This window comes from Ranitomeya variabilis, chromosome 4 (assembly GCF_051348905.1).
Source record: "Ranitomeya variabilis isolate aRanVar5 chromosome 4, aRanVar5.hap1, whole genome shotgun sequence".
In the NCBI taxonomy this organism is placed as follows: domain Eukaryota; kingdom Metazoa; phylum Chordata; class Amphibia; order Anura; family Dendrobatidae; genus Ranitomeya; species Ranitomeya variabilis.
The window spans coordinates 671,475,031-671,493,279 of NC_135235.1; the positions used below are offsets into that span (position 1 = coordinate 671,475,031).

General features: G+C 48.0%; 1 protein-coding gene across 3 annotated transcripts in view; it reads left to right on the forward strand.

Moving 5' to 3' along the window:
* Positions 1–18,249, forward strand: part of LOC143766283 (uncharacterized) — a 68,538-nt gene that overhangs the window by 36,066 nt on the left and 14,223 nt on the right. The window contains exons 2-6 of one of the 3 annotated variants that reach the window (XM_077253838.1): positions 5,512–5,681; positions 5,811–5,990; positions 6,071–6,194; positions 6,276–6,373; positions 6,572–6,662. In XM_077253838.1, the coding sequence (XP_077109953.1) occupies positions 5,604–5,681; positions 5,811–5,990; positions 6,071–6,194; positions 6,276–6,373; positions 6,572–6,662 (571 nt within the window). In that variant the 5' untranslated portion in view covers positions 5,512–5,603. Of the gene's footprint in view, positions 1–5,468; positions 5,682–5,810; positions 5,991–6,070; positions 6,195–6,275; positions 6,374–6,571; positions 6,663–18,249 lie in introns of those variants that run through there. The other 2 variants (XM_077253837.1, XM_077253839.1) reach the window with 2 other exon arrangements.

Here is an 18,249-nt window from a genome sequence, read left to right on the forward strand (position 1 = left end):
ATCTCCGGGGAGCCTATAATCTGATAAGGGTTTGGGAGGGGAACTAGTGGAAAATGGCCTTCCTCACATCTGAGGTACTCTTTGAAAATCTGGTCATGCCGTTTGGACTTTAGAATGCTCCCGCTATTTTTTAGAATTTCATTAATGTGGTATTTGCTGACCTTATAGTACATTTTGTTTTTATTTATTTGGATGATATTTTGGTGTTTTCCCTGGACAGTCAGACTCCTTTGCAGCATCTACGTACTATTCCGCAAAGACTCAGAGAAAACCAGTTATTTGCTAAATTAGAGAAATGTTCTTTTTTTTGTACAAGAACGGTCTTTTTTGGGTCTGATTGTGTCATTTGAGGGGTTTCGTATGGATCCCAGGAAGGTGCATGTGATCGCTGATTGGGTTCAACCCCGAGCCCTCATGGGGCTCCTGCGCTTCCTGGGATTCGCCAACTATTATAGTAAATTTATTAAGGGGTTTTCGCAGGTGGTGTTAAACCCCTTACTGATCTTACCTGCAAGGGGGGTGGGTGTAAAAGATTGGTAATGGGCCTCCAAGGAGTTTTTTTTGGCATTGAAAAAATGTTTCATGTCTGCTCCGATTTTGGTACAACCAGATTTGTCCAAACCTTTTATTGTGGAGGTGGATGCTTCTGAGGTGGGAGTGAGGGCAGTGTTGTCCCAGGGTCCTGCCACTTTAACTAACCTCAAACCCTGTGCCTTCCTCTCCAAGAAATTAAGATGTGGGCAATAAAGAACTTCTTGCGGCCAAGTTGGCATTCGAAGAATGGAGGCATTTTTTGGAAGGGGTGGCACACCCGATTACTGTGATCACAGATCATAAAAATTTGGCATATATTGGCATATATTGAGTCAGCGAAAAGATTGACCCCTACACAATCTCGTTGGGCGCTTTTTTTTCCCCGGTTTCAGTTTCTATTACTTTTCGCCCAGGTTCTAAGAACATTAAAGCTGTTGCCTTGTCCCGAAGTTTTGAGCCTGTGTTGTCCCCCAAGCCGCTGTCCTCCATTCTTGGGGTGGTGGTAGCGGGGTTCTCATCTGAGTTGGAACTAGAGATTGTGGGGCTCAGTCTTTGGCCCCGGCTTCCAAGCCAAGAGATAAGTTGTTTGTTCCGGACCAATTTCGGGCCAAGCTCCTTCAGGAATTTCATGAGTCTAGGTTGAGTGCCCATCCTGGGATCGCAGCTACACGGGAGGCGGTGGCAAGGGTTTTCTGGTGAGCCTCACTGGGTTCTAATGTTAAAAAATGTATATCTGCATGTGGGATTTGTGCACGTTCCAAAAGCTCTCATAGCCGGCCAGCTGGGAAACTGGTGCCTTTACCGGTTCCTGAGAGGCCATGGACTCACCTGTCCATGGACTTCATTACCAATCTCCCTCCGTTCAGGGGTAATACTGTGATATGGGTGGTGGTGGACAGGTTTTCTAAACAAGCTCATTTTGTTCCTTTAGCCTCATTACCCTCAGCTGTGACTTTGTCCAGATTGTTTCTTCAGCATGTGGTCTGTTTGCATGGGGTACACCTGAATGTTGTGTCTGACAGAGACTTGCAGTTTGTGGCTAAATTTTGGAGGGCATTCTGTTAGAAATTGGGCATTTCTTTGTCTTTCTCTTCCGCATATCACCCGGAAAGTAATGGGCAGACAGAACTCACCAACCAATCCTTGGAAGAGATTCTTAGGTGTTTGACCTCTGTTAGGCAAGATGACTGGTACGACGCTTTACCTTTGGCTGAATTTACCTTCAAAAACCGGGTATGTCAGTTCACTAGTATGTCCCCATTTCTTGTCAGTTATGGCTTTAATTCTCATTTTGGGGAATTCTCATGGTTGGATTCCGGATGTCCAGGGGCAGAGGGATCTGTTCAGCGGTTAAGGGATCTGTGGGCTGAGGTACAATGTAATATTTCCAGGGCTTAAGGGAGGTATAAGTTGTTCGCTGATAGAAAGAGAACTCCGGGTCACATGTTTCAGGTTGGGAACAAGGTTTGGCTTTCCACACGGAATATTAACCTGAAGGTTCCATTGGCCAAACTAGGTCCTAAGTTCATCGGGCCGTACGAGATTGTGGAAATAGTCAACCCAGTAACCTATAGATTACATCTTCCAGCCTCATTTAAATTATCTAATGTGTTCCATAAATCTCTGTTAAAACCATTAGGTTCAGCTAAGAAAGATTCTGGGTTGGCGGTATTGGTGGAGGGTCACAGGGAATATGAGGCTGGACACATTATGGATTCTCGGCTGGTGCGCCGCTCTTTGCAGTACCTGGTGCATTGGAAAGGGTATGGGCCGGAGGATCGCTTATGGGTTCCTGCTCACTTGGTGCATGCTGACCATCTGATTTGAGCATTCCATGGCAAACATCCAGGGAGGCCTGGGGGTCCAGTGGCCCCCGTTGAGAGGGGGGGTACTGTCATGATCCTATTGTAGGATTTGAGCAGGAGCTTTGGGGGTTAATGCTGCTGACCCTCCCTTTGGATAGGGGAGGGCTTTTTATAGCCTCAGGAGGCTTGTTTCCTTGTCAGTTATACTTCTGCCCTTGCCTGAGTTAAGTGACCCCTGTATGCTTGTGTGTTTGTGCCTTGTGCCTGCCTTGTGATTCTTCATCCTGTTTTGTCCCGACCTGTCTCCCACATCGCACTTGCCTGTCGTTTAGATTCTGTCTGTGGATTAATTGATTCTCTAACCTCGACTTGATTTCTGACTTCCCTTTCGGTTGTTCCCTCGGCTCTCGTATTACTTGCTCAGTTTTCTGACACCCGTTTGTTCCCGGTTACTATACGCTTGTCGGCTCCCCTGCCTGTCACCACCCGGTTGTATGCTTGGAGCTCCCCTGCCGGTCACCTCCCGGTTGTACGCTTAGAGCTTCGCTGATCACTCCGGCTGCTGGCCCCGCCCCAACACCTGCTCCTGCAATCACTTGCCTCAGGTCCTGCACGCCTGAGACCGTTCCGTTTTGTGTCTGCGGGTGCTGTCTACGTAATACCACAGATAACACAATAATTATGATTACAGACAATGCAGTGGATGTTACCTGCAGTCCTATGTAACACCACAGATAGCACAATGATAAGCATGATTAGAGATAATGTAGTATATGTCATCTGCAGTCCTATGTAACACCACTGATAACACAGTGATAACTCTGTGAGTACAGATAATGTAGTGGATGTTACATACTGTTCTATATAACACTACCTATAATGTAGTAGATGTTACCTGCAGTCCTATGTAACACTACAGATAGCACAGTGATACCTCAGAGTACAGATAATGTACTGAGGGCCCTGTATGTGGGAACAGTATTGATAGGTCATGGTATGGTTAGGCACTTCCTACCTGGGGGACAGTAGATGGGTAAGTTTCCGGCTTGGGCATTATTCACTGTCTGTGGGATTGCAGGAATTTTACCAGCGCTATGCTCTGCCTTTTCTGGCAGTCGCATATACAGTGAATGAGGAGATTGAACCTGTTCAACTTCACTCAATTCAGTATAAAGTGCTGCAGGTTTTGTTTCCAGAGGCATCACTCTCAGGATTGCTGGGGGTCCATCAACATAAGTCATTCACTATACATGACCCTTTCTTGGGGTTTTCTAGTTATGGTAAACCTACGCCCCAGTCTCAAATCTTTCTCCACCTATAACAGGTTTTCCTCCAGGATTGACCTGTATTTAGCTCCATACATTTTCCCATGGACTCTGTCCAGCTTCCCTGCCCCTGCTGAAGAAATGCCTCTCCACAGCATGATGCTGCGTGTGATGGTGGGGATAGTGTTTTCAGGATGAGGTGCATTGTTAGTTTTCCACCACACATAGCATTTTGCATTTAGCCCAATAAATTCTGCTTTTTGTTCATTTGCCCAGGAAACCTTCCTCTTGCAGACTGTGTGCCCTACATGGCTTTTTGCAAAACTAAAATGGAACTTATTATTTCTTGTGTTTAAAAATGGCTTTTTTCTTGTCACTTTTTGATAATTGCCAGATTTGTTGTGTATTCGCGTAAGGCTGGGGTCAAACAGCCATCAATTCTCTCATGCGAGAGAATTGGACTGATTGTGCTAATGTCACTTAAATCAAACTTCACTTCATCTTCTCGATTGTCTGTGTTCCTGGTAATCAGACTGATATCCAAGTGCAGTCCAATGTTTCAAATTCACCCATAGACCTGTATGGGTGCGCGTGATTCGGTTATCGGATGCACTTGCTGCTGTTTTCTTATGCCAAATCGTTATGAGAAAAAAAATTGCACATCTGCATTGTCCCATAGCGGTCGGCCGTTTTATACACTCGTGTGGGTGATCCCTAATATTTGTATTGTCAACAGATTCTCCCTCATGAGCTGTGGATCTCTGCAGCTCCTCCAGAGTGAACATGGACCTCTTAGCTGCTTCTCTCATTAGTGCTCTACTTGCTTGGGATGTATGTCAGTTTAGGTGGACAGCCATGTCTTGGTAGTAGTCATGAGCGAACATGCTCGGATAATGTGCATTCTCTGGTGTTATTCGAGTATCTTGGACGTGCTCAGATAATGTGTTCAAGTCCCTGCGACTGCATGCTTTGCGGCTGTTAGACAGCTGAAACATATGCAGTGATTGCCTAACAGCCACAAAACATGCAGCCGCAGGGACTCCAACATTTTATCCAAGCAAGCCCAAGATACGTGGATAGCACTCAAGCATGCTCAAACACATTGTCCGCGCACGTTCGCTCATCACTACTTGGTAGGTTTGTAGTTGTGTCGTACTCCTCCTAGTTTTGGATGATGGATTTAACCGTGCTGTGTGAGATGTTCAGAGCTTGGGCTTTTTTATTTATAACCTAACCCTACTTTACTTTTATGCAACTTTATCCCTGACCTGTCTGTTGTGTCCCTTGGTTTTCATGATACCCTTTGATCCCCAATGTTCTCACACAAACCTCTGAGGCCGTCACAGAACAATTGTAGTTATACTGAGTAGAAACTACACACAGGTGGACTCAATTTACTAATTCTATGACTTCTGGAGGCAATTGGTCACTCAGGATTTTATTTAGCAGTATCATACTACAAGGGGCTAAATACAAATGCGTGTCACAATTGTTAAATTTATATTGTTAAAATAATAACTACAAAAAACATGTAATGTCCTTTACACTTCACAAATACTTGCTACTTTGTGTTAGGGGTCACATAAAATCAAAGTAGTTTCCCAAGCAATTCCCAGCAAGCAGTCTGTAAAAAAATGAGTATCACACAGATGTCATCTATATACTGCCCACATTTTTTTTCCTCAAATCCATTAATTTGAATGACCGAATTTGGCTCCAAACTGTCCCAGAGTAGTACATTTCTTACTTTTTTATGTGAACAGGGCATAACTAAATTGCTGTGGGTCTCAGGGTAACTTTTGGACCTGCGTGCTATACATGTCAGCATCATTTCTGCTGCCAGTGATTGAATATAAAGTTTCTAGTAATTGTGTTATTACACAGGATTCTTTATTATGTTATATCAGCTCATCTTCTTCCCATTCTGGTCTCTACAATATCGGATCCTCTCAGTGGAGATCTGCTATATAAGAGAATTTTCCTGACTGACCCATCAAGGATGGAAAGGAACAATGACAAGATGGCGGAGAGGATATTACACCTCACCCTAGAGATCATCTTCCAGCTTACTGGAGAGGTGAGAGATTTTGATGATGTCACATTACATCATTCTTATCTATAGGAATAACAGATGGACAGAACTGGAGAGGTGAGGACTCTGGAAATGTCTGTAGTGAGATTTATTAATGTGTCTCTCTATAACCAGGATTACACAGTAGTGAAGAAGACCTCTAGTGAGCGCTGTCAGGATCCTGTCTCTGAGGGATGGGGAAGACCTCTGAGCCCAATCACAGGGCCTCCACCTCTCCCCTTGATACATGAGGACATCAATGATAAGAAGATACTAGAACTCATCTATAAGATGATTGAGCTGCTGACTGGAGAGGTGACACTGCTGGGAATGCTGGGAAATTATACAGTAATGCTATGAAGGGATTGGGGGATGACAGTATCATTGTATGTCAGGTTCCTATAAGGTGTCAGGACATCACCATCTATTTCTCCATGGAGGAGTGGGAGTATTTAGAAAGACACAAAGATCTGTACAAGGACATCATGATGGAAGTTCCCCAGCTCCTCAGGTCACCAGGTAATACACAGAGACTGAATTACTTCTTTACATACAGATAATTATAGACCGTGTGTATTTAGTTCTGTCTGTTTCCTCCAGTTCTAGCCAGTAACATGACAACACCAGAGAGATGTCCTCGTCCTCTTCTTCCTCAGGACTGTAAACAAGAAGATCCCAATGCTCCTCAGGATGATCAGGTAGATGGAGAGAAGGTTTCATGAGATCTCGCCTATGATGTGTAGATGGTGGTGAACGTCTTGTGTTCAGTCTTGTTTTATCCACCAGTATTCTATGTTTTATACTTGTATAATGAGAACAGTGGAGATGGCAGGATTAGAGCCGATCATAGATGTGACTTCTCCATCTGTCTGTGACTTGTACAATATTTGTTTCAGGGTGAAGCTCTGTCACGTATTAATACTATAGAGAAATATGTGAGGGGTGATGAGGAGTGTAAAGAGGAGATTCTTTCGGATGACAGGGCAGGTGAGTAATGGCCTCTATGTTTTACTTATTCACTGATTGGTATAAATATATGTCTGATTCCATTGAATTTGCACTATGTTCTGTACTGCTATGTATGCCACATGACCAGCAATGCATAAATTTAGCTATGAGAAATTAATTTTTCTGAGGCATCTGTTTAATGCCTTGATAAATTTGTATTCTGAGCTGGGAATCTTCCAAGAGGAAAACATTGGGACATTTTAACCGTCCAAAAATTATCCATTTTTTTGGGAGTTTATTCTTAGATCTACCCTGCACATGGCAGGGTTCCATCTCAGAGGCAGCACTGTATGGAACATAATGGACAGGCGAAAGGTTTCTGTTTAACAGCAGTAGTGCAGTTTGAAACATAATGAACAGGCAGGAGATGTCTTTAGCACTGGCTGCCTTTTCAGTAAGAGTTGAATCTTTTTTTTTTTTTAACTCAAGTAGATTTTTATTAAGAAGATCAGTACAATTTACATATTATATTCTTGTTTTCAATACAACTTTTCCCCCTAACTAAACCCTAGTATTCCCAACTTATCCCGCCCCTGCCCAAGAAGACAGCCCACCTCTTCCAATATCACGACCATCAATAATACTGAATGGATATCATCCCATGTAGGACCACAGGCCTCATAGTTTGTTCTCACCAAATCAGGCCCTTGACTCTCCCATCCCCTATATCTAACCTCATCCCATTTCAAGCCACGAAGACAACAGTTTATCAAACATTTCTATTTTCCCTCTTTTCTCATAGATCCCTTTTTCCAATGTCAGACCCTGCTTCACATATTGGAGAAATTCTCTTCTTGTAGGCGGTTCAACCTTAATCCAATTTCGCGCTATTACCTTTCGGGCCATATTCAACAGTCTGGCAATTGCTGTCTTCAGGGTGGTATCCACTCTAATCTCATCCACATATCCCAGCAAACACACCGTCGGATCTAAAGGTACCGTCACATTTAGCGACACTGCAGCGATCTAGACAACGATCTAGATCGCTGCAGCGTCGCTGTGTGGTCGCTGGAGAGCTGTCACACAGACCGCTCTCCAGCGACCAACGATGCCGGTCCCTGGGTAACCAGGGTAAACATCAGGTTACTAAGCGCAGGGCCGCGCTTAGTAACCCGATGTTTACCCTGGTTACCAGTGCGAATGTAAAAAAAACAAAACACTACATACTTACATTCCGGTGTCTGTCCCCCGGCGCTGTGCTTTCCTGCACTGACTGTGAGCGACGGCCGGAAAGCACAGCGGTGACGTCACCACTGTAATCTGCTTTACGGCTGGCCAGCGCTGACAGTTCAGGAAAGCACAGCGCCGGGGAACAGACACCGGAATGTAAGTATGTAGTGTTTTGGTTTTTTTTTACATTTACACTGGTAACCAGGGTAAACATCGGGTTACTAAGCACGGCCCTGCGCTTAGTAACCCGATGTTTACCCTGGTTACCAGTGAAGACATCGCTGAATCGGCGTCACACACGCCGATTCATCGATGTCTGCGGGAGTCCAGCGACGAAATTAAGTTCTGGACTTTCTGCTCCGACCAACGATGGCACAGCAGGATCCTGATCGCTTCTGCATGTCAAACACAACGATATCGCTAGCCAGGACGCTGCTACGTCACAGATCGCTAGCGATATCGTTCAGTGTGAAGGTACCTTAAGGCCATGTGCACACGTTCAGGATTTTTCGCGTTTTTTTCGCTATAAAAACGTGATAAAAACGCGAAAAAAACGCTTACATATGCCTCCTATTATTTACAGGGTATTCCGCATTTTTTGTGCAAATGTTGCAATTTTTTCCGCTAAAAAATCGCATCGCGGAAAAAAAAGCAACATGTTCATTAAAAATGGGGAATTGCGGGGATTCCGCACACCTAGGAGTGCATTGATCTGCTTACTTCCCGCACGGGGCTGTGCACACCATGCGGGAAGTAAGCAGATTATGTGCGGTTGGTACCCAGGGTGGAGGAGAGGAGACTCTCCTCCACGGACTGGGCACCATATAATTGGTCAAAAAAAAGAATTAAAATAAAAAATAGTCCTATACTCACCCTCTGATGGCCCCGAAGTGTTCCCGCCTCTCCGGTGCATGCTCTCTCTTCGGTTCCTATAGATGGTGTGGTTCAGGACCTGTGATGACGTCACTGTCTTGTGATTGGTCGCGTGACCGCTCATGTGACTCACGCGACCAATCACAAGCCGCGACGTCATCACAGGTCCTGAACCACACCGGCATCTATAGGAACGGACGCCGCTGAGGAGATCGTCTGGGTGAGTATAACCATTTTTTTATTTTTTTTATTATTTTTAAACATTCTATTTTTTACTATAGATGCTGCATAAGCAGCATCTATAGTAACAAGTTGGTCACACTTGTCAAACAGTATGTTTGACAAGTGTGACCAACTTGTCAGTCAGTTCAGGAAAACTTTAGCATTCTGCAAGCTAATTACGCTTGCAGAATGCTAAAAAAAACGGGGAAAAAACGCAAAAAAAAAAAAATGCGGATTTCTTGCAGAAAATTTCCGGTTTTCTTCAGGAAATTTCTGCAAGAAATCCGGACGTGTGCACATACCCTAAGAGTTGAATCTTGATGAACAGGCAGGCAGCAGCAGTTTCATTCTTGCATTGTTGATAAAGAGCCAGTTTTGCCTGTCCCCATTGATATATCTAATCATTAGAGGTAGTTGTGTTAATCACCTGTCTTGGCCAGGCTTGGTTGCTTTCCCATACAACTGCTGTTCTTTGCTGTGCTCTGCGTCAAGTTTTCCAAGTTGCCTGTTGTATCTCTGTGACATCATCTTCCTAGGCCAGCTAGAGATCTACCTTTATCTTCGTGTTGAGACTTCAGACTTCAGTTGTTCAGAACTATTGCTCCAACAATTCTTTTACATTGTGCTATCATCTTGCTTGTTTGTATAATTCCTGCATACACTCAGTCCTGTTGGTTAATTCTCTGCTACCCAGTTTCTGGACTAACCCATCATTTGCAGTAAGCATAACAAACTGGTATTGGACTGTTAAGATTGTCCAGTTGTTTTTCAACTCTCCTGTGATTTCTGCAGTTTCTCAGTAGTGACAGTTAACACTCTTAGCCACCTGGATTAACGCACTGTTTGCATTAAGCATATGAGCTGTCATTATTCAATATGCTGAAAAAGAGAATGGACAGCACCTCCAAAAATCATACATTGATCTAATGCCTCTAGGCAAAAATATTTATAACTGAACATGAGGTTCTTAGTTTAACATTCTGATCAGAGTGTATGAAGCCCACTGCTATATCACTGCAAACCTCTTAGTGGGTCCCTATCGCCCTAACAGAGCGGAGCCGCACACCGACTACCGCCGCAGCGACAATGCATCGGCAGGGCAGACGGCCTGAGGCCCCACAGCACCCATCCTGCAAGACTGAGCCCCCAAACTCGCCTTCCTCAGGCTCTCCAGTGAGAGGAAAAATGGGCTAGACCCCTTTCTTTGCAGTCACCTGCTAATTAAAATCACCTGTGTCAAATGGGAGTAGTGCACGTCCAAAGAAAAAAAAAAAAAAAAGGACAGATCATGCAATATACTGAAAAAGAGAATGGACAGCACCTCCAAAAATCATGCATTGATTTAATGCTGCTAGGCAAAAATATATAAAACTGCACATGAGGTTGTTAGTTTAACATTCTGATCAGAGTGTATGAAGCCCACTGCCACAGTGTTGGTGCTGTGTGGCGGCCATTTTTGCTCTGGTTCTGTGCTTGAGGGGCGGCGCAGTCTGGAGATACTGGGCCGACTGCACTGCCGGTGCATGGCCGCAGTGGTGGAGGTCAGCGCAAGGCTCCGCTCGGGCGATTGGGACCCACTACGAGGTTTGCCGTGAAGTGGCAGTGGGCTTTATACAGCCTGATCAGAATGTTTAAACTAAGAATCTCATGTTCAGTTATATATATTTTCGCCTAGCGGCTTTAGATCAATGTATGATTTGGAGGTGCTGTCCATTCTATTTTTCAGCATAGTGTCGTTATAAAATTGTTGGTGGTTCTTCTGCCTCCCTGTATGCTGTGTGCTACTTGGACTAGTCTTTTCCCTCAGTTCTGGCCTTAAGGTCTACTCTGTGCCTTCCACCCAGCTGTGCTAACACTTTGGGCTTGTTCACTCACTGTGACCTGCAACTTCATGAATCCACCTCAGTAAGTGAGTGGAACAAGCTGTAGGTGTGTAAACATAGATGTACGATATGCTGGATTCAGTATAAGGCAGGGGTCCCCAACCTGTAGCTCGGGAGCCACATGTGGCTTGTGGTCCCATGTATTGTGGCTCGCGGCTGTTTGCCAGCTTGATGCATTAGCTCCAGGTCTAGCAAACAGGTATGAAGAGCACATCTCAAAATGGTGAATATTGTGAGCAGCTCTGCACAGAAGAGCAGATTTGGATGCACATGTTTAGAGATAATTTAACTATGGTAAGCTGGAGACAGCATGATACTACCTATCAGAAGAGACACTTGAAGCTGGATGCGACAGTGTGTTGGGAGAATTTTGAATGGGGGTATTGTTGGAACCCCTGGATCTTGGTAAACTGCTTCCGGGTGATTTATGTGGAAAAGCTTTCGTTATCATTATACCAGTAAAGGGGTCTTTGGTTGCCATAACTTTGAGGTGAGTGGAAACTGGATGTGGCTCGCGACCCTCTCTCAGAGCTGAATGTGGTCAGAAAGGTTGGGGACCACTGGTATAAGGTAAGGTTTTACACACCTGTGGAATACAATCTTGTCCACTCCAGTGTGACATTACAATTTCTTGCACTTTTTACCCTGCCTGAGGCTGGACAGGGCAGTAAGTAGTCTAATGGCAAAATGGGCCAAATCCTGCTATTGGTCCGGCTTTTTAACATAGTAGTTCATTGAGTCAGATCTCAGGATATTTTCTCGAGAAAGGACACAGTCCAGATATGACTGATCCTGGCTGGTGAGGTTGTGCATCTAATAATAATCTAATCTAATAATGATGAGTAAAAACCAAATACAGAAACATAATGATTAACCCCTTAACGACCGCTGATACGCCTTTTCAAGGCGGCAATTAAGTGTTCTTAAGCCACAGCGCCGTTAATTAACGTTGCTGTGAAAAAAGTGTATAGCCCCCCCCCAGAGTCGGAATTTCTCTGGAGTCTCGGCAACCGGGGGTAGCTGAGATCCCAAAGAACATGATTCAGGTCAGTTTTTGCTGACGCCGGTGTTGCGATCGCCGTTATACAGTATAACGGCGACCACACAAAAAAAAGACAAGTCAGATTCTCCATTTAATTTCTCCTCTGATTTGATTGCACATCAGAGGAGAGAGAAATTTGGACCCCCGCTCCCCCGATCGCCCCCCCTATACCTCTGGAGTCCAGGAATCCCACCTTGATGTCCCCTGCGTCTTCTTTCAGGAGAAAATGACGGGCGCATGCGCAGTGCACTTGCCGAGATCTGCCAGCCGGCACTCGGCAACAATAGGACAATTCTCCTATTGGTTCATTTTTATCACAGTGATCAAAATAAAAAAAACGGAAAAATAATGAAATTAAAAAAAAATAAATTTCCATTAGGGTTAGATTTCGGCTAAAGTGAAGTTGGGCTAAAGTGAGTTGGGCTAAAGTGAGGGCTAGGGCTAAGGTTAGGGCTAAGGTTAGATTTGTGGTTAGAGGTGTGTTGGGGTTAGGGTTGGAGTTAGAATTGGGGGTTTCCACTGTTTAGGTACATCAGGGGTCTCCAAACACGACATGGTGCCATCGTTGATTCCAGCCAATTTTGCGTTCAAAAAGTCAAATGGTGATCCTTCTCTTCTGAGCCCTGCCATGCACCCAAACAGTGGCTTTCCCCCACATATGGGATATCGGCGTACTCAGGAGAAATTGTACAACAAATTGTGTGGTCCATTTTCTCCTGATACCCTTGTAAAAATAAAAAAAAAATAGTTCCAGAGTAAATTTTTTGTGAAAAAAGTAAATTTTGTGAAGCACATGAAGGGTTAATAAACTTATTGAATCTGGTTTTGCGCACCTTGGGGGGTGCAGTTTTTAGAATGGTGTCACATTGGGTATTTTCTGTTATAGTGACTTCAAATGTGAGGTGGTCCCTAAAAAAAAAAATGGTTTTGTAAATTTTGTTGGATAAACTAGAAATCGCTGGTCAACTTTTAGCCCTTATAACGTCCTAACAAAAAAAAAAATTTGGTTCCAAAATTGTAAACTGATGTAAAGTAGACATATGGGAAATGTTATTTATTACGTATTTTGTGTGACACCACTCTCTGTTTTAAGGGCATAAAAATGTAATAAAAAGTTTGAATATAGCAAAATTTTTGCCAAACTTTACTTTTTTTTTTCATAAATAAACGCAAGTCATATTGAAGAAATTTTACCACTATCATGAAGTACAATATGTCCCGAAAAACTACCTCAGAATCAGTGGGATACGTTGAAGCGCTCCAGAGTTATAGCCACATAAAGTGAGAGTGGTCAGAATTGTAAAAATTGGCTTTGTCATTAAGCTGCAAATTGGCTCTGCTACTAAGGGGTTAAATATTCTGCAGTAAAGAAATAGCATAGTGCATGAAAATATACGGTGCTTAGTTAACATGTTTTTTAATTTAAAAAAATGCGAAAACCATCCCGCCTCTTCACAGCGACGTAGTTGGGACAGCCCTAACTCTAATATTAAAACCCTTACCGTTTGTCAAGTGACATATTTGTAGATAAGGGCTGAGAGGGACTGAGCCCAACTAGTGGACACACAGCCATGGGAAACCACATCAATAATGCCCAGCTCAGGCCGGGGTCACACCAAGCGTAGTAAAATACGGTCCGTATTTTACATGTGTAATATTCAGAAATGATCCCAAAATAGTGATCCGTATGTCATCCGTAGGCAGGGTGTGGCAGCGTATTTTGCACATGTAAACCTCCGTATGTAATCCGTATGGCATCCGTACAGCGAGATTTTCGTGCTGGCTTGCAAAACGGACATACAATTGATCCATGGGCTGAAATATTCATGAAAACATATATACAGTCATATCTACTATATAATTGTCTAAGGGTACTTCCGTCTGTCTGTCCTTCTGTCTGTCTGTAATGGTTATTCGTTCGCTGATTGGTCTCGGCAGCTGCCTGTCATGGCTACCGCGACCAATCAGCGACTCGCACAGTCCGGAAGTAAATGGCCGCTCCTTACTCCTCGCACTCACTACCCGGCGCCCGCATACACCCCTCCAGTCGGCGCTCACACAGGGTTAATGGCAGCGGTAACGGACCGCGTTATGCCGCGGGTAACGCACTCCGTTACCGCTGCTATTAACCCTGTGTGACCAACTTTTTTACTATTGACGCAGCCTATGCAGCGCCAATAGTAAAAACATGTAATGTTAAAAATAATAAAAAAAATAAAAAATTATTATATACTCACCTACGCCGCCTTTCCCGCTCCTCGCGATGCAACCGCCACGCTCCGGTGCCACGGATGGTCTGGCAGAAGGACCTGCCATGACGTCACGGTCATGTGACTGCGACGTCATCACAAGGCCTGTGCATCTGCGCGGACAGGACCTGCCGTGACGTCGCGGTCATGTGACCGCGACATCATGACAGGTCCTGCGCTACAAGGACCTGCCAGTCGACAGAGCTACAGCGCGCCAGCGGAAGGTGAGTATATGTTTATTTTTTTATTTTTTTAACCTGTGTCATATGCTGGGCAATATACTACATAGCTGGGCAATATACCATATGGGCTGTGCAATATACTACATGGCTCTGTGCTGTATACTATGTCGCTGGGCAATATACTACGTGGCTGGGCAATATACTACGTGGCTGGGCAATCTAATCTACGTGGCTGAGCAATATACTACGTGGCTGAGCAATATACTATGTGGCTGGGCAATATACTATGTGGCTCTGTGCTGTATACTACGTCACTGGGCAATATACAATGTAACTGGGCAATATACTACGTCACTGGGCAATATACAATGTAACTGGGCAATATACTACATGGATATACATATTATAGAATACCCGATGCGTTAGAATCGGGCCACCATCTAGTATATATATATCTATAATATAACGCTGGGAGCGTCACTCTGTCTGAAGCCTTTATAGACTGCGCAAGCGCAAGCGCCGGCGCAGTCTGGACTCCACAGAGCGACGCTCCCAGGAGATCGCGGTATGCGTAAGCGCTGAACGCACACCGCGATCTCCAACGGAGAAACAGGGACGAGCCAGGAGGCGGAGGGTGAGTATACTTACCTGTCCCGTTCCACCGACGCCATTCGGGGCCATGAATATCCCCCTGCTCCCGGAATCGGCGCCTGCGCAGTCCACGCTTTCCGGCGCCATTTTCTTGAAGGCACATTGCAGTGTGTCTTCAAGAAAATGGCGCCGGAAAGCGCGGACTGCGCAGGCGCCGATTCCGGCACCAGGAGGACACAGAAAAAGGCGCCGGAAATGAATAAGGTACCGCAAGTAACAAATTGCTGTGCCATGAGGCTGTGGCACTTCATGCCACAGCTATTTGTTACTTACGCCACTTACGTCCACAGCCGCCACAGCCACCGCACCCAGCACAGCCACGCACAGCCGCCGCACCCAGCACAGCCGCCGCACCCAGCACAGCCGCCACGCACAGCCGCCCACAGCCACGCACAGCCGCCCACAGCCACGCACAGCCGCCGCACCCAGCACAGCCGCCGCACCCAGCACAGCCACCCACAGCCGCCGCACCCACCACAGCCACCGCACCCAGCACAGCCACGCACAGCCGCCGCACCCAGCACAGCCGCCTACAGCCACGCACAGCCGCTGCACCCAGCACAGCCACGCACAGCCGCCGCACCCAGCACAGCCGCCGCACCCACCACAAACACCGCACCCAGCACAGCCACCGCACCCAGCACAGCCGCCTACAGCCACGCACAGCCGCCTACAGCCACGCACAGCCGCCGCACCCAGCACAGCCGCCGCACCCAGCACAGCTGCCGCACCCAGCACAGCCACGCACAGCCGCCCACAGCCACGCACAGCCGCCGCACCCAGCACAGCCGCCGCACTCAGCACAGCCGTCCACAGCCGCCGCAACCAGCACATCCGCCTACAGCCACGCACAGCCGCCGCACCCAGCACAGCCGCCGCACCCAGCACAGCCACGCACAGCCGCCCATAGCCACGCACAGCCGCTGCACCCAGCACAGCCACCGCACCCAGCACAGCCGTTCACAGCCGCCGCACCCAGCACAGCCACGCACAGCCGCCTACAGCCACGCACAGCCGCCTACAGCCACGCACTGCCGCAGCACCCAGCACAGCCGCCGCACCCAGCACAGCCGCCTACAGCCACGCACAGCCGCTGCACCCAGCACAGCCGCCGCACCCAGCACAGCCGCCACACCCACCACAGCCGCCGCACCCAGCACAGCCACGCACAGCCGCCGCACCCACCACAGCCACCGCACCCAGCACAGCCACGCACAGCCGCCGCACCCAGCACAGCCGCCGCACCCAGCACAGCTACACATAGCCACGCACAGCCGCTGCACCCAGCACAGCCACCGCACCCAGCACAGCCGTCCACAGCCGCCGCACCCAGCACAGCCACCCACATACAGCCGCCCGCACTCAGCACAGCCGCCGCACCCAGCACAGCCGCCTACAGCCACGCACAGCCGCCGCACCCAGCACAGCCGCCGCACCCAGCACAGCCGCCGCACCCAGCACAGCCGCCGCACCCAGCACAGCCGCCGCACCCAGCACAGCCGCCGCACCCAGCACAGCCACGCACAGCCGCCCACAGCCACGCACAGCCGCCCACAGCCACGCACAGCTGCTGCATCCAGCACAGCCACCGCACCAGCACAGCCGTCCACAGCCGCCGCACCCAGCACAGCCACGCACAGCCGCCCACAGCCGCCTAGAGCCACGCACAGCCGCTGCACCCAGCACAGCCACCGCACCCAGCACAGCCGTCCACAGCCACCGCACCCACCACAGCCGCCCGCACCCAGCACAGCCACGCACAGCCGCGCCACATACAGCCGCCCGCACTCAGCACAGCCGCCCGCACTCAGCACAGCCGCCCGCACTCAGCACAGCTGCCCGCACTCCGCACAGCCGCCCGCACTCCGCACAGCCGCCCGCACTCCGCACAGCCGCCCGCACTCCGCACAGCCGCCCGCACTGATGGGGGCGCAGGATGGAGCAGCACGTGATAGGATGGGGGCGCAGGATGGGAGCACATGACAGGATGGGGATGCAGGATGGAGCAGCACATGACACGGTGGAGCAGCACATGACAGGATGGGGGCGCAGGATGGAGCAGCACATGACACGGTGGAGCAGCACATGACAGGATGGGGATGCAGGATGGAGCAGCACATGACACAGTGGAGCAGCACATGACAGGATGGGGGCGCAGGATGGAGGCGCAGGATGGAGCAGCACATGACAGGATGGGAGAGCAAGATGGGAGCAGCACATACCAGGATGGAGACCATATACCAATATAAATGCTCGCCACCCGGGCGTAGAACGGGTTCAATAGCTTATATATATATATATATATATATATATATATATATATATATATATATATATATATATATATATATATATATATTCGTTGCGGCTCATCGACGCTAGCTGTGAAAGCGCCGCACAACGGTGGCAACAGATGCAGTTTTACATCGCATCCGCTGCCCCATTGTGATGTGCGGGGAGGCGGGGGCGGAGTTCCAACGCACAAAAAAGTTACATGTAACGTTTTTTGTGCCGACGGTCCAACGCAAAACGTACGATGGTTGCGACGTGTGGCAATGCGTCGCTAATTCAAGTCTATGGAGAAAAATCGCATCCTGCAAGCAATTTTGCAGGATGTGTTTTTTCTACAGAACGACGCATAGCGACGTGGAGTGCACGACGCTAGTGTGAAAGAGGCCTTATAGGGCCGGTGAATAATGTGCCTTTTGGGGGGGAGTGGTCCCGATGACGAAGAGAGGGGCGTCTCACAGGAAAGTGTGAGTGGAGTATCCCCCTATTACCTCATTTTAGCAGCGTGGGGTCTCTGTGCTGGGGAGCGGCGGCGGCTGCTCCTCTTTGTGCCGCGTGGGTGCTGTGCTGTGGGGCAGCATATCTTCGTGCAGCGTCGGGCCTCTGTTCTGTGGGGCGGTGGCGGCGTATCTTAGTGCAGAGTCGGGGCTCCTCTGGCATCTCTTCAAACCCCGGAGGCACCGGCAGCTCCATTGCTGCGATGCGGTGGCCTCCGGGAAAATGGCCGCTGGGGACGGCGCATGCTCAGATTCAGATCTCGTCTCCCGACCCCGGGCTTTGAGGAGATGCCGGAGGAGCCCCGACTCTGCACTAAGATATGCCGCCGCCTCACAGCACAGAGCCCTGACGCTGCACAAAGAGGAGCCGCCGCTGCTCACCAGCACAGAAACCCCACGCTGCCACAATGAGGTAATAGGGGGATACTCCACTCACACTTTCCTGTGAGATGCCCCCTCTCTTCGTCATCGGGACCACTCCCCCCCCCACCCACCATATACACATTGG